General features: G+C 42.5%; 1 protein-coding gene across 5 annotated transcripts in view; it reads right to left on the bottom strand.

The window, feature by feature from the left end:
- Positions 1-12,425, bottom strand: part of LOC148018440 (uncharacterized) — a 48,610-nt gene extending 36,185 nt beyond the window's left edge. For 2 of the 5 annotated variants that reach the window (XM_087661926.1, XM_087661927.1), the window contains exons 1-2: positions 8,585-12,425; positions 7,961-8,339 (exon numbers count right to left, since the gene is read on the bottom strand). In XM_087661926.1, the coding sequence (XP_087518052.1) occupies positions 8,690-12,160 (3,471 nt within the window). In that variant the 5' untranslated portion in view covers positions 12,161-12,425 and the 3' untranslated portion in view covers positions 7,961-8,339; positions 8,585-8,689. The remainder of the gene's footprint in view (positions 1-7,960; positions 8,340-8,584) is intronic. The other 3 variants (XM_087661924.1, XM_087661928.1, XM_087661925.1) reach the window with 2 other exon arrangements.
- Positions 12,426-13,849: the final 1,424 nt, after the last annotated feature.

Here is a 13,849-nt window from a genome sequence, read left to right as displayed (position 1 = left end):
GATTTAACCAAGAAACCATTGAGATTTCAATGGACCAAACTAGAGAATGAAGCTTTTGAAGCTCTAAAGTTCTATATTAGCAAAGGACATGTTTTGAGTATACTTAATTTATCGAAACCTTTCTTTGTAGAATGTGATGCTTTAGGAGACTGCATTGGTGCAATCTTAAGCCAGGAAGGCCATGCAGTTGCTTATGTGAACAAAAGGTTGCAAAATGCAAAAAAGAATGCTACTATCTATGACAAGGAGTTAATGGCCATCATTTAAGCTTTAAAAGATTGGAGACACTATATTTTAGGTGGAGAATTTCTCATCAAGACGGACCATGACAATATGAGACATTTTCTCAACCAACCAAAGATTTCTAAAAAGCATATTTGATGGGCTAATTATTTAGCTCAATTTAACTTTCAAATATTGCATATTCCTCGGAAGCAAAACAAGGTAGTTGATGACCTACCAAAAAGACATCAAGTTCATGCATATCCATGATTCATAATACAAATTTTACTAGTATGAGTGGCGTGTATGCTTTTGATGAAGATTGTAAAATCATCTAGGAGAGTTTACAACTTAGTAAAAGGGTAAACATCATGCTTATGTTGCCATACATGGGATTAGACATTCCACTTGCATTACCCAGATACATTGGGTGTTGTGAGCCATGCATTGGCTGCTGCATACTATAGGGATTTGTGCCATACATTCCCATATGCGGTGCCTGTCCAATCATAGCATGAAAAATGTACCACCACCAAAGTATCCTTGCTGTCCCATGCTTGCATGTGCATAATTTCCTTGTTGCCCATGTTCCCATGGATTGGCACTACTAAGTTGGCCATGCATTTGCACTTGCTGCCCCACAGATACCAACTGTTTGTGCTCATCAGGCATTTCAGACCCTCATCAAATTCTTCAACCCCTTGCTGGTCATCAGCCTCTTTATGCATTGAAGTGCCAACATTTGGGTCATTTTCCACATTTTCAGCATGCTGTCCATGCTAAGAACCATACCCAACATCAGTCATTGCATTTCCCCCTTCACCACGTGATTGACCAAGGAGTGATACATCCTCTCCACTTGATCCCATATCACCATGTGAAGACATGCTTGCTGTAATTCACTGCTGAGAACAATTTCAGAAATAATGCAATAGTCCCAAGTTGCAATCAAGTACCACAGGCCCACCAATTCAAAGGATTTGATGGTATCCCGACAATGGAACTATGAAGCCAGCCTTTCTTCCGTGGATGGGTGGTAAATCCCTAATTACAACTCAATTACAGTAGAAAATAATTAATGCAAATCTGAAAAATACAAATTTATCTACTGATCTTGGACAATACACACCTAATTGGCCCCAAAATTGGCGCCCCTTTTGATATTTCTCTAGCTTTATTGAAGAAGAACTTGATTTACAATGGGATTCTCCCAATCCCCTTCGCAAACCAAACTCCCCTTGCTGTCCAAAGTGACCAACAAGTCTTCAATCTATTTTGCCCCTTGATTCAAGCACTTAATTAGCCTTCATCCACTTCATAGACAATGGAAATGCCCCAAATTCAATGGCTGGCTAGTCCTCCACCTGAATTTAGCTGAAATTTACCTTCAGCCTTGTTAAATCCAAGTCTTGGAGCTTCCAATTTTTAGCACGCTTTCCAAGGCTACTGCTAAACCCTAATTTCTACTATAAATTAGGGTTTACAGCAAAGAAATTTGCAATTTCTCAGCCTCCAAAGGTCCAAATGCTGAGATCTTCAAAGCAAGGCTGTGAAATGGCTCGGAGATGAGAGAGAAAATTCAGAGTTTTGTCGCGAAAAATGACTAAAAATCAGTCAAATGTAGCTACTGTCCCGCCACAACAGCTTATAGATGCGAAGAACCGAAGAAAATCAGTCATCTACTGCTGCTGCCTTGTCTCAACAGCCTGTAGATGCTGTCACCTGCTGTTAATTGGTCTTCTCCTGCTGTTGATTGCCTCAAAAGGTCCTCTAATGGCTGCAAATCAGACCAGCAACATCTCCTCCGTCTCTCTTGCAGGTTGAATACACTAAAAATACCTCTCTCCAACCTCTAAAGACGTTTTTCAGTCTTGCATGGGCATTTTTGTCAAGTGGCAGTCTTTCCAAATGGTTTTTCCACCATTATCCATAATTAAATATTAATTTCAGCCTTTAAATACTGAAAATTAATCTAATAATTATTTCGGTGCCTTGAAAAATAATCTGACTGGCCAATAATTCCATTCCTGAGTATCTCTGCGCCATCTTTGACCATCAGATTGGCGTTAGCTACCATTAAACGCCACTTCTCTAGTGTCAACAACTAACACATATGGCCAAATGAATGACCTAGGCCAACAACTGGCACCAGATACCACCAAGTACATGTGCGACATAACTTATAACAACTTTTACCTTTGACATCCTGTGATTTCATTGGGTCTCGAGCTCGTAAATTTACTTTAACCCCAGTTGCACCTCACATGTGTAACATTTACTTAATCATGTGATTAAAAATTAATCCACATGCTAAGTGAGGTTTCAAAAATACATGTCCTCGTGACAGGAGCAGTTGGCGAATGAGGGGATAACCACTACAGACCAACTTCGAGTGCATCATATGGGCCCACGAGATCAAATACATCATAGTGGAGACCCCAAGGCCCAACCACAAGGATTAGATGTTTCAAATACAAGAGACCCCACTATCAAAATAGATGCCCCATGGAGGACACAGCCTCATCAGGCAGGTCTAGAGTAACAGCCACTAGTGCATATGGAGGAAAGGAACCACAACCCCCGCACATCCAAGAAATCCCTAGTGGAAGTGATAAAAGCCTAGACCATCCAAGGGTGGGGACAGTCAATGCTCGTCCCCAATGCATAGCGGCCCATGTAGCAACAATCCAACACTTAAAAATCAAGGATAGAGTTAATAAAGGGGATCAAGCCATTATGGTGGACACAGAGGCCACCCACAACTTCATCACACCAGACTGCGCAACCAAACATGGACTAAATTTGTCCAAGGTCCCATAAGGATTAACAATAACTTTTGCACAAGGAGAAGTCAAGGATGTGAAACAAGTCTTTGCAATACAAGTAGAAGCAAGAAAGTGGAAAGCCAAATTCAACTTCTTAGTTATTCCCATGGACGATTTTGAAGTCATATTAGGCCTGGAATTCTATGACAAGTATGTCATCGCATTGTTTGGAAAAGGAGTTAATGAGATGTTGCTGGATATGCAAGGAGAAGGCATTAGAGTACCTTGTGAAAGGATGTAGCTGCCAAGCAAAACATCAATCAAAGTACAAAATGAAGGAAAATAAGCCTAGAGTCTCATGCCAAACAGTGAAACCAAAGTACAAGCCAACTAAGAGCGCCATCCCAAGCACCATCTTGTCAAGTTAACCACATCAAGCATTGCATCATGACCTGCAGTGCCAAGCGAGTGGAGAAGTCAGTAAAGCAAGGAGACATGGCGTATCTATGCATGATTCGACCCATTGAGCAAGAGGTCACCAAGAAGCCCAAACCCCAAGCCAGTAATACAGAAGTGGCACAAATATTTGAGGAGTTTAAGGATGCAATGCCGGCAAAACTACCCAGGGGCCTACCACCCAAAAGAGATATGGATCACAAGATCGAACTCATTCCAGGATCCGCCCCACCGGCTAGAGCCCCTTATCATATGAATCACATAGAACTCATGGACAGGTATCCGTACGTAGTACGGACTGATCCGTACGGTACGGTACGGTACGAAAGGTATCCGTACGATTTAGTACGGAAAAATGGGCACTTTTTGGCCACTCTACTTTAAGTCTACAACTTTCTTTTTTTCTTTCTCCTTTCTTTTTTTTTTCTTCTTTCTTTCTTATTTCTCCCCCAAGCCTCTCTCTTTCTCTCTCTCTCAAGCTTCCTCACGCCCTCTTTTTCTCTCAAGCCTCCTCTCTCTCTCTCTCTCTCTCTCTCTCTCTCTCTCTCTCTAGTTGCACTAGTACCACATACGAAAGGTTTGATACAATACCATACTTTAAATACAGTACCTTACATATTAGTACCATAAGGTACCAACTTAATGGATGCATCTTTCCCATTCGAACTACACTTTGGGACGAGCTAAATGCTCCTTATATTAATATGATTCTCCCATGAGATTAGGTTATTTGAGATTCAAACAATTTCTCTCAACCTTCTCTCTCTCAAGCCCACACTCCTCTTATTTGTATGATCATGCATGTATGATGTATCCGCTCCCATCTATGCAGTTATAAGTTGTAGGAAGCAGTAGCACATGTTACGCATTCCGCATTAGGTTTTGGCATGTTATCCTCAAGTACTCATCTTATATACTCTAATAGCATTGCTATTTAGAGTCGAAATATCTATTCTATTATCTTTTATCTAAACTAATCAAGTTATTTTTTTTGTCGTACTAATATCGTACCGTATCTTGTAAAATCTTAAGGTACCATTTAGTACCGTATTTTATTTTACCGTACCGTATCGTACCTTTTATACCTGACAACTATGCTTATGGAGTTGAAGAACCAGTTGCATGAATTAGAAGAACAAGGTTTCATCTGCCCCAACAAATCCTCCTGCGGTGCCCCGATGTTGTTTGTTAAGAAGAATGATGGGGGACTCAGGCTATGTGTAGATTATATGGCCCTTAATAAGATCACTATAAAAAACAAATATCCCATGCCTCTAGTTGAGGACCTCTTAGATAGGCTACATGGAGCCATATACTTTAGCCGCATAGACCTTAGATCAAGGTACCATTAGATTCGCATAACAGAAGAAGATATCCCCAAAACAGCCATCCATACCCGATATGGCAATTTTGAATGGCTAGTCTTAGGTTTTGGACTGAGTGGGCCAAGCATCTTTTGTGGCCTCATGGATGGAGTCTTTAGACCCGATTTAGATGTTTTCGTCATTATCTACATCGATGATCTCCTAGTATATAGCAAAACTCTAGAGGAATACAAAAGACACTTACGCTTGGACCCGATTTAGATGTTTTCGTCATTATCTCAAAACTCTAGAGGAATACAAAAGACACTTACGCCTGGTTTTTGAGAAGCTAAGACAACATAAACTATATGCCAAGCCACAAAAAAGGAATTATAATTCCTAGGATTCATTGTAGGAGAGACAGGTATCAAAGTGGACTCCAAGAAAGTAGAAGCAATCAAGAATTGGCCAATGTTGAAGACTGTGAGGGAAGTGCGAGAGTTCTTAGGCTTCACGGTATTTTATAGAAGGTTCATCAAGGATTATAGCCTCATCATCGCACCACTATCCCACCTCACCAAAGAAGATAACATATTTGCATGGGGAAGCGAGAAGCAGGCTGCTTTTGAGCCAATGAAGAAATGTATGAGTCAAACCCCTGTCCTAAAAGTACCCAACTTCATCAAGCCCTTTGAGATCTCTACAAATGCATCATATTATAGCATTGGAGGCATGCTAGTGTAAGAAGGCCACCCCATAGCTTACGAATCCAAGAAGTTCACAAATGCCAAAACCAAATGGAGCACACACGAAAAGGAGATGCTAGCAGTAATCCACTGCCTTACAAAATGAAAGCATTATGTCCAGGACAAACACACAGTAGTCTTAACCAACAACATCTCCCTAAAATACTTCCAATCCCAACCGAAGCTATCTACCAAACAAGCTCGATGGCTTAACTTCTTGGCAAATTTTGACTTGGAGATCAAACACAAGCCAAAATCCACCAATAAGATGGCACATGCTCTAAGTCACAAAGCTGATTTGAAAGCCGTTAATGTGGTCAGCATCAACTTCCTTGAGTTAGTGGAGGCTTTGGAACAGGACCAAGACATGCACAAGATTATAAAAGAGGTGAAAGCTGACAAGACACCGCATGGCACGTATAACCTCGAGAAGGGAATTCTGTTTGTAGGAAAGAGATTGTACATCCCCAACAACATGGAACTGAAGAAAGTCATTTTATATGAAGTGCATGATGGAAAACTAGGGAAACATGAAGAACAAAGCAAAATACTTGAAGTACTCAGAAAATAGTTCTTTAGGCCCAACATGAAGGAAAAAGTCATAGACTACATCAAGGCATGCCCTATGTGCCAACTTGAGAAGACACCATGTTCTCAACCAGCAAGCTTACTCCAACCAAAGCCAATACCTAGCGGACCATGGGATGTAATTAGCATGGATTTCATTATGGAGCTCCCCGAATCCCATGGATACACCATCATTTTTGAAGTGATGAACTATTTCTCCAAGCAAGCTCACTTCATACCTGCCAAGCCACCATTGAATGCCAAGGAGATAGCCCACCTCTTCTTCACATATGTTTTCAAGCTACATAGTCTACCCTTAGCCATAGTGTCAGATAGAGATGGAAGATTCATGAGTGACATGTGGAAGGAACTCTTCCAAACCCTGGAAACACAATTGAGATTCTCATTATCCTTCCACCCCGAGACAGATGGGCAAACAAAGCAAATCAACCAAGGCATTGAAGACTATCTCACGAGCTACGCCTGGGTGGACCAAAAGGATTGGACCTTATACCTCAATGTGCTGGAGTTTCACTACAACAACTCAATCCACTCCGCCACCAGCTACACACCCTTTGAATTAGCCACAAAAAAAGAAGTCATCACCCCCCTTGCCTTAGCATCAGGAGAGGCCAACTCTGAAGATCAGGATGCGGAAGAATTCTTGAAGAAATAAAGAGATCGCAATGTTGCAGCTAAGCAGAGCCTAGAACAGAGCAAAATCACCATGACAGAACAAGCCAACAAAAAGAAAAAGGCAGTACTCTTCACCAAGAGAGACATGGTCCTAGTCAGCTCCAAGCATGTGTCACTCCCAAAGAATATGAGCCTCAAATTCAATCGCTGCTACTATGGACCTTACGACATTACTCAAGTGCCGAATGAAGTCGCCTACAAACTTGACCTGCCAAAGTGTATTTGTGTTCATAATGCATTTCATACTCGACTTCTGCGTAGATTCTATCCCCACAACCAATGGGGGCAGCCTGTACCAATGCTTCATTCCAATGGCCCCTTCAAAGTAGAAGCATTCCTTCGACGCCGGAAACACAAAGGGTACCCTGAGTACCTCACCAAGTGAAAAGAGTGCCCTCTCAAGGAAGCCACTTGGATTTCGGAAGCAGAGGCGTGCGAACGTAGCAAAGACACCTTCGCCATCTGACTCAAGGAGAATCCCACCAATTCTTCCAACGTTCCTTGAGTCATCCTAACAGAACTCATCATAGGCCCAATAACGCCTCCACTCCTCAAACGTAATTGAGTCAAGGGTGGAATTGTATGGTAGCCCGAATAAAACAAAAGCCCCCAACAAGCCTAGATGGACAAGCACCGACCAGCTTGCTAGAAAAAGCTGTGTTAAGACCCCCAAGTCCTAGTGTGGCAAACACTAGCAAGCCTGATAGTGAAGGCTACGTTAAGACCGCACAAATGTCCTAGACCGTCAAACACTGGCCAGCTTGTTAGCAGAAGCTGCGTTAAGACCCCAAATGAGTCAAATAACCTCTACCCTTAGATTGCTAAGGATAGCAATCCAGTAAGCGGGGGTGAGTGTAAGGGCTTTGTAGCTATACCATAGTGTTGCTACTGGAAACACCTATATAGGGAGTAGTAGTGACTCTGAGCCCTACTTGGTTTCCATTCTATGTGTGATTCCCTATACCCAGTGGGTGAACCCTCTTATATGCAGCACCACGAGGGTGTAGTCCTGGGACGTGCCTATGTTGTACTATTTCTTTGATTGAATAATACAAGAGTATACCTTGCTCTCACATATCGTGTTACCTTTTTGTGCCATGTTGAGTGAGTGAACGAGTGCAGGTGCATCACAGGGTGGTGGGGTGGAGGGTGGGGGGTGGTGGGGTCGGGTGTGGTTGGTGGTTGTGAGAGACAGAGAATAGACCTGCCTTCAAGTTCCAACGTCCAGATTCTAAGGTTGGTGCTGACTTCAATGTAGATTCTTGACTGTGCACACACACTCTAATTGGCCACCTCATCTCTGCCTGCTGGTCCTGCCAGGCTCCAATGTTTGGTTCAAAGAAAAGTTCTTCCATCCTCATCCAAACCAATTTAATCTGTAGTAATGGTGCACCATGCCATTAAGGGATTCAAAGCTTGAATAGTAGACAGCCATGCAACAGCATATCTCCACAAAGCTCTTGAAGGCTACTAGCCTTATGCTATGATCAGGTTATCTTTTGCAGATACTGCAGCAACTTTTTTGCTAAGATATTGGAAACATTAGGAGGAAAAACTGCACTAATCTCCCTTTCATACTTCTCCTGTAACACGAGAATATACGATTATAACATGAATTACTCTCCAAGGGAAATACCATTACAGAAATATTCAGAAACTCTTTGTGCAATATGACAAGACTTTTGAGACTTCAAACAAAAGGGGATTTTTTAGTAAGCCATTATCAGCATGAGCTAAACCTATATCAAATACACTTCGGCAGAGACTCAAATCAAATTACACACAATGTTAAATAAGACAAGGAGCAACCAAAATATATCACACAAACCTGTTATCAGTCTCAATGTCCATTTGAACTTTTGATGTTCTCATCAAGAACTGTCAAACATACATTATTGGGGAATGTTCTTCCCTTCCTAAAACAATACGCATATTAAAGACTTCCATGCTGAACTGGCCATGTAATCTTTCGATTTTCAAGCATTCTGATCTTGGCCAAAGTATCATTCAGCATCCTCTGCAGGTAATTCTTGCTTAACTCACCATGTATTCGCTCTTGCTCAAGTTGCTGTCGAAGACTGTCCCTTTCTTCTATTGCCATTTTCAATTTCTGTTCTAGTCCTCTTACTTCCTCTTCCATCTCTGCAAGTCGATTTTCTAGGCCACTGTTATTTAGAAAGCTGTTATCTCTAGTGCTCCTTTCTAATTTTGAGCATGTTGCTTCTACCGATACATCATTAGGAATGACGCAAGATTTCTCAGCTGTACTCGTTTCTAGTTTTGAGCATTTTGCTTCCACAGCTCCATTGTTAGGAATGACACAAATAACACCCTGAATTACACCATTGCGAGATTTCTCAGCTTCCACTGCTTGTTTTGCAAACATCCGACCCAAGTTTTCTAAAGACTTCCGTCCAAGTAACAACTTGTTCTGTGTGACACCATTCTTTGAACCTTTGGCAGGGCTTTGCTCATGCATTGCACGAGGAGCAGCATATGCCCCTCTTGCAGTGGCTGCATGGGAATCAATTGATTTGGAAACAGTGGAATGAGATGCCAAAGAAACCCCTTCAGTTGACAGTCCCCGGTCCTTACTTGGTTTGGGCACTGCCAATGCATGTGAATTGATGCATTCCACAGCACATGGAGTAGAAGAACCAGGTCTTGATCTGGTTTCAGTGGCCACCCCAGGAGTATGACTAGGAGAACTTTCACCACTAGAAGCAGCAGTAGTCAGAAGTACATCTGCAGATGACAATACTGTTCTAACCACACCACGAACTCCCTGATAAACATCACCCTCCATTTTCACTTTGCCAGCAACAGTGCCTTGAGTACAAGATGCATGGACTGAAAAACTAGGATTTTCTTGATTTGCCTGCGTAAAAGAGAGAGGTACATCTGCGCTAGTGCCTAATGCAGGGGTACTAAGGACACCTGTTTCAACACAAGAAGCATGAGTCATTGCAGAAATGTGATCATTTGATGATCCCACAATTGAGTTATCTGTTAAAGAGGACAAGCCATGCTGAAGCTGTGTTAATGACTCAGATCGCCTCTCTGATAATACTGACTGCCCACCCACAAGTGACGGTTCAAGGGCAGCTTGTGCTGTAGGTTGTGTGACTATATCCATCGTCTGACCTCGATCATGAGAGGATAACCCCCTTTGAAACAAGGGAGCAGTAGCCTGCAATTGAGCTTGAGACTGCCTTACAACCTGATGCAATTTTCTTTGTTCTAGCTGCCTGATGTAATTTTCTTGAGCTTGTCTTTGCCTGGCCATAAGGTCTGCCTGAGACCTTGGAGCTGCTGCAGACAATGAGGAATTATGTGCAGCAGGACTTAATCCTGCTCGGGAAAGGCAGTGCTCAGGTCTTGAAGTTCTTGGACTTGATAAAGATGGTGGAAATGGTGGTAATGTTATGGAAGAAGGCCCTTTTGAAAAAGCTGCTGCTGATCCCGGACCTTCTGGAGACTTTGAAGGTGGTGGCAACAGCAGGGGATCAGGACCTACTTGTTCTGCTCTCAATGTGGAAGGCCCTTTGTAAGATTGTTTTCCGTCCCTATCTTTGAGAGTGTGGTTGACATAGCCCACTTTGTGACAATTATTTGACCAATACGTCTTCTGCATTTCAAGTAAGCGGGCCTCGAGTCGCGCAAGCACTACAGTCCTTTCAAAACCTTGCTTATCATGGGCAGGCTCCACAAAATTGGCTTCCAATACACCAATAATACCTCGACCACGACTGGCTGCTGAATTCCATATTCTCCAAAATGGTTTAATAAGCCTGTTTTTATGATATACATTGAAGCCTTGAACATCTATATGCTCCTTAGCATCTTTTACAAAGCCTACGGTTACAACAGCCTTCATCTGGCCTGACGCATCTGCTGCCCCCTGTGGCCTGTAAGTGGACACCTGGGTATACATCAAATCATCAATTAAATTGTGATGTTCGACCTCCTTCCCACGCAAGAGCATCCTAAAGCCTGATGGAAGTCTTAGGTACAAAATTGAAGCATAGCTTCTTAAAGAGTGACTGTATGTCAAATAATGCCTCGAATTTGGGAAGCGCTCTGCCATTGAAATACTTTTCTCGTCTCTATTTACTCCTCTGACCTGTATGTCATAAGGATCTGCATTAAAATCCAACTCAAGCTGCCCTTGATCATCCTCCCAAAGATTGTAGACAATAATCTTTGTTCCTTGGCTTTTCATCTCCTTGAATTGATCCAAAAGGTCTGCTTCTGTCACGTATGGGGACCATCGCTTGATTGTCTCCATGTTCCTGTTCCAGTCGTCCACATTGCTTCGAATCAGCTTGCGAAGACCAAAAGCTTGGACCTCATAATCAATCATGGGAACAATAATATCCTCCTGCCCAGTCTCCCGCAGAAAAGTGTATGACAATATACCAATGCTCTCTGTGGGACTACAACCATTCCGCTCTGGACACCGAGAAAACACAATGACATCTGCCCCAAGACGCATGGTACTAGTCTTGAAACCATTTCCATACTGGCCTATTGTATTCGCAATTTTACTCTTTGCAGAATAGCCAAGGGACATGCATTGTCGCATGCTATCAGGATTCATGCCACCCCCATCATCCTCAATCAGTAGCATTGGTTCCCCATTTTTTGGATTTCTGATCATATCCACTTTCACAAACATTGCTCCATTGACAACCTCATCCAGGGAATTGTCGAGCAGCTCAGCAATTGCACCTAGGGCCCATTTGTGACTGGTTGCATTGGAATGCAAAAACTTGGGGTGCACCCGAACATGATCCATCCCACTCCCTTTCATCTTTCGTCCAGCACGGTCACTCTCATAGTCTCCTGCTTTCCAAAACTGCCTAGAGATCCTGTCAGGGACTCCAATAGGAGTGGAAGGCATCGAGGATGCCACCGAAGGAACTGTAGCACTGCTGAACCCAAACACTTGCTGGGGATCCAGAGGTGCAAGAAAATCATCCGGGAGGCCCGGTGTCCCTGGCGTGCCTGGTTGATGAAGGACGTGAGTTAGTGACACCGGTCCAGCTCTATGTAGGGCTTGGGGCAGGGACGCATTGCCTGATGTGCCATCTATTTGGACTCTGGGCCTTTTGGAGGCATTTCCATCTGCGGCATCGTTGCTATCTGAGTTGGGCCTTTTGAACTGAGAATGCCCAGCACGCGAGGGAGAGGTGACTTCCGTGTTGTTGAGAGCAACGGTGCTGATCCCATCATCATTCCTGTCGCTGCTGCTGCTGCTGCTAATTTCCACAAGGGGGATTGCAGAGCGGGTGGCGCACGGAAGGGCAAAGTCAGGAGGCGGCCTGGGCTTGACAGGGGCGGGGAAGTCGTGGCGGAGGGGCCTGTGGGGTGGTTCCTCCTTCAAGATGTTGGTGAAGGCCATGGAATCCAATCAAAAGAGATCCTCTGATTGAAGATCAGGGGACTCTGTAAAGAAGCAGGGAAGGGACCCGCGAGTGCAAGCGCTGTGAATCTGCAGGTGGGCGGATCCGGTATGGAGAGCGGGTACAGACTCCAGAGTTGCAGGAAACCCGACGCTAGAAACGCAAGATTTTGAAGTTGAAGAGATTCGCCAGAACAGAGGAGTGACAGCTTGTAGAGGTTATTAAAGAGGTAAAACTCAATGCTAAGAAGGGGAAGAACCCAACAGAAAAACTCTTAACCGACTGATTTTCCAGAGGGGATTTCCTGGTATTTGTACAGATTCCTGTTCTGCACACGTGTCAATACTGAAATTTATTTTGCTTTTTACTTAAGTTTTTTGGCTTCCTTGACATCCAAGCTTATGGTTATTTAGCTTTTTTAAACTCGCTTTTCTAGCATTAAGCTTTTTTTCATTGTTTTAGTTCCTCATTAGCATGTAAGCTTTTTAGTTGCCCTTTTTCCTCTCACCTCACCTTTTCTTGGGTCAGTGATTGTAAAAGATAAAAAGCTTTTACAATCACCTCCTTTTCTTGGGTCAATGATTGTAAAAGATAAAAAGCTTTTATCAGGTTTTAGAAAATGAAGAACAAAATGTTTTTTTTTTACTAATTTAGATTTGCATCTATTACTAAAATAGAATGTCACGAAATGTTGTCCATGTACAATGATCACATCAATGTAACCCATTCATGGGATGAAGTGTAATTAATGCTTGTCTCTACTTCATCAATAGGATGCTCCAAATGTAGGCCTTAACAACTATTGAAGCACATTAAACTTCCTTAATGTAACTCACCTTTTAAAGCAACAATAAGAAGACTGTGCAAAAAATAGAAGAGATGTAGCAATTTAGTTATGCTTGAGAATGCTACTTTGATTGCAACCCATTTTCTTTCTTTTTGCCCTGCACAAGAAAGACAAAATGCCACTTGTTTAAAGGGAAGAGGGGCTTCAACCACTCAATTGAAGGGAGGAGAAGTATCAAATCAATTTGAAAAAGCTTATTTGGATCTAGGTATCCATAGGAATAAAGAGGATGTTTATGGAAAAGTTAACCTTCATTTTCTTTAAAGCCTTAGGAAAGTATTCTTAAGTAGAAGAGAAGATAGGCAAGCTTCTTTTACTAGACCTCTCCTTAATGAGGAAATTAATGTTAAAATAAACCCTAGGCTATAAAGCTACTAAAAGGCTATGTCATTTATGACCTCTTTATAAGACATATTATTTGTCCATCCTCTAAATTAAGACATCATCTCCAATCCTCTAATAAAACATGACCTATGTTACACTAACTTTGATGGAGATATTAAGCCATCCAATTCAACTTTTAATAATCAATATCAATGGCTACCCTAATGCTAAAATAATTTGTTTTCTCAACCCACAAACATGGGTTCAAATCTTGGTTTTTTGCTCTATCATTAGATGAGGTTGCAAGTGTGGAATTTGAACCAAATACTTGTAAGTCACCATGCATTCAGCTACTAACCGAGTTACAACCATTTGCGCTCTCTCTCTCTCTCTCTCTCTCTCTCTCTCTCTCTCTCTCTCTCTCTCTCTCTCTCTCTCTCTCTCTCTCTCTCTCTCTCTCTCTCTCTCTCTCTCTCTCTCTCTCTCTCTCTCTCTCTCTCTCTCTCTCTCTCTCTCT

This window comes from Lygodium microphyllum, chromosome 21 (assembly GCF_053477565.2).
Source record: "Lygodium microphyllum isolate KBCC chromosome 21, Lygodium_microphyllum_v1.1.10, whole genome shotgun sequence".
In the NCBI taxonomy this organism is placed as follows: Eukaryota; Viridiplantae; Streptophyta; class Polypodiopsida; order Schizaeales; family Lygodiaceae; genus Lygodium; species Lygodium microphyllum.
Note: the sequence above shows the minus strand (reverse complement) of the source record. Positions and strands in the feature narration are given on the sequence as shown.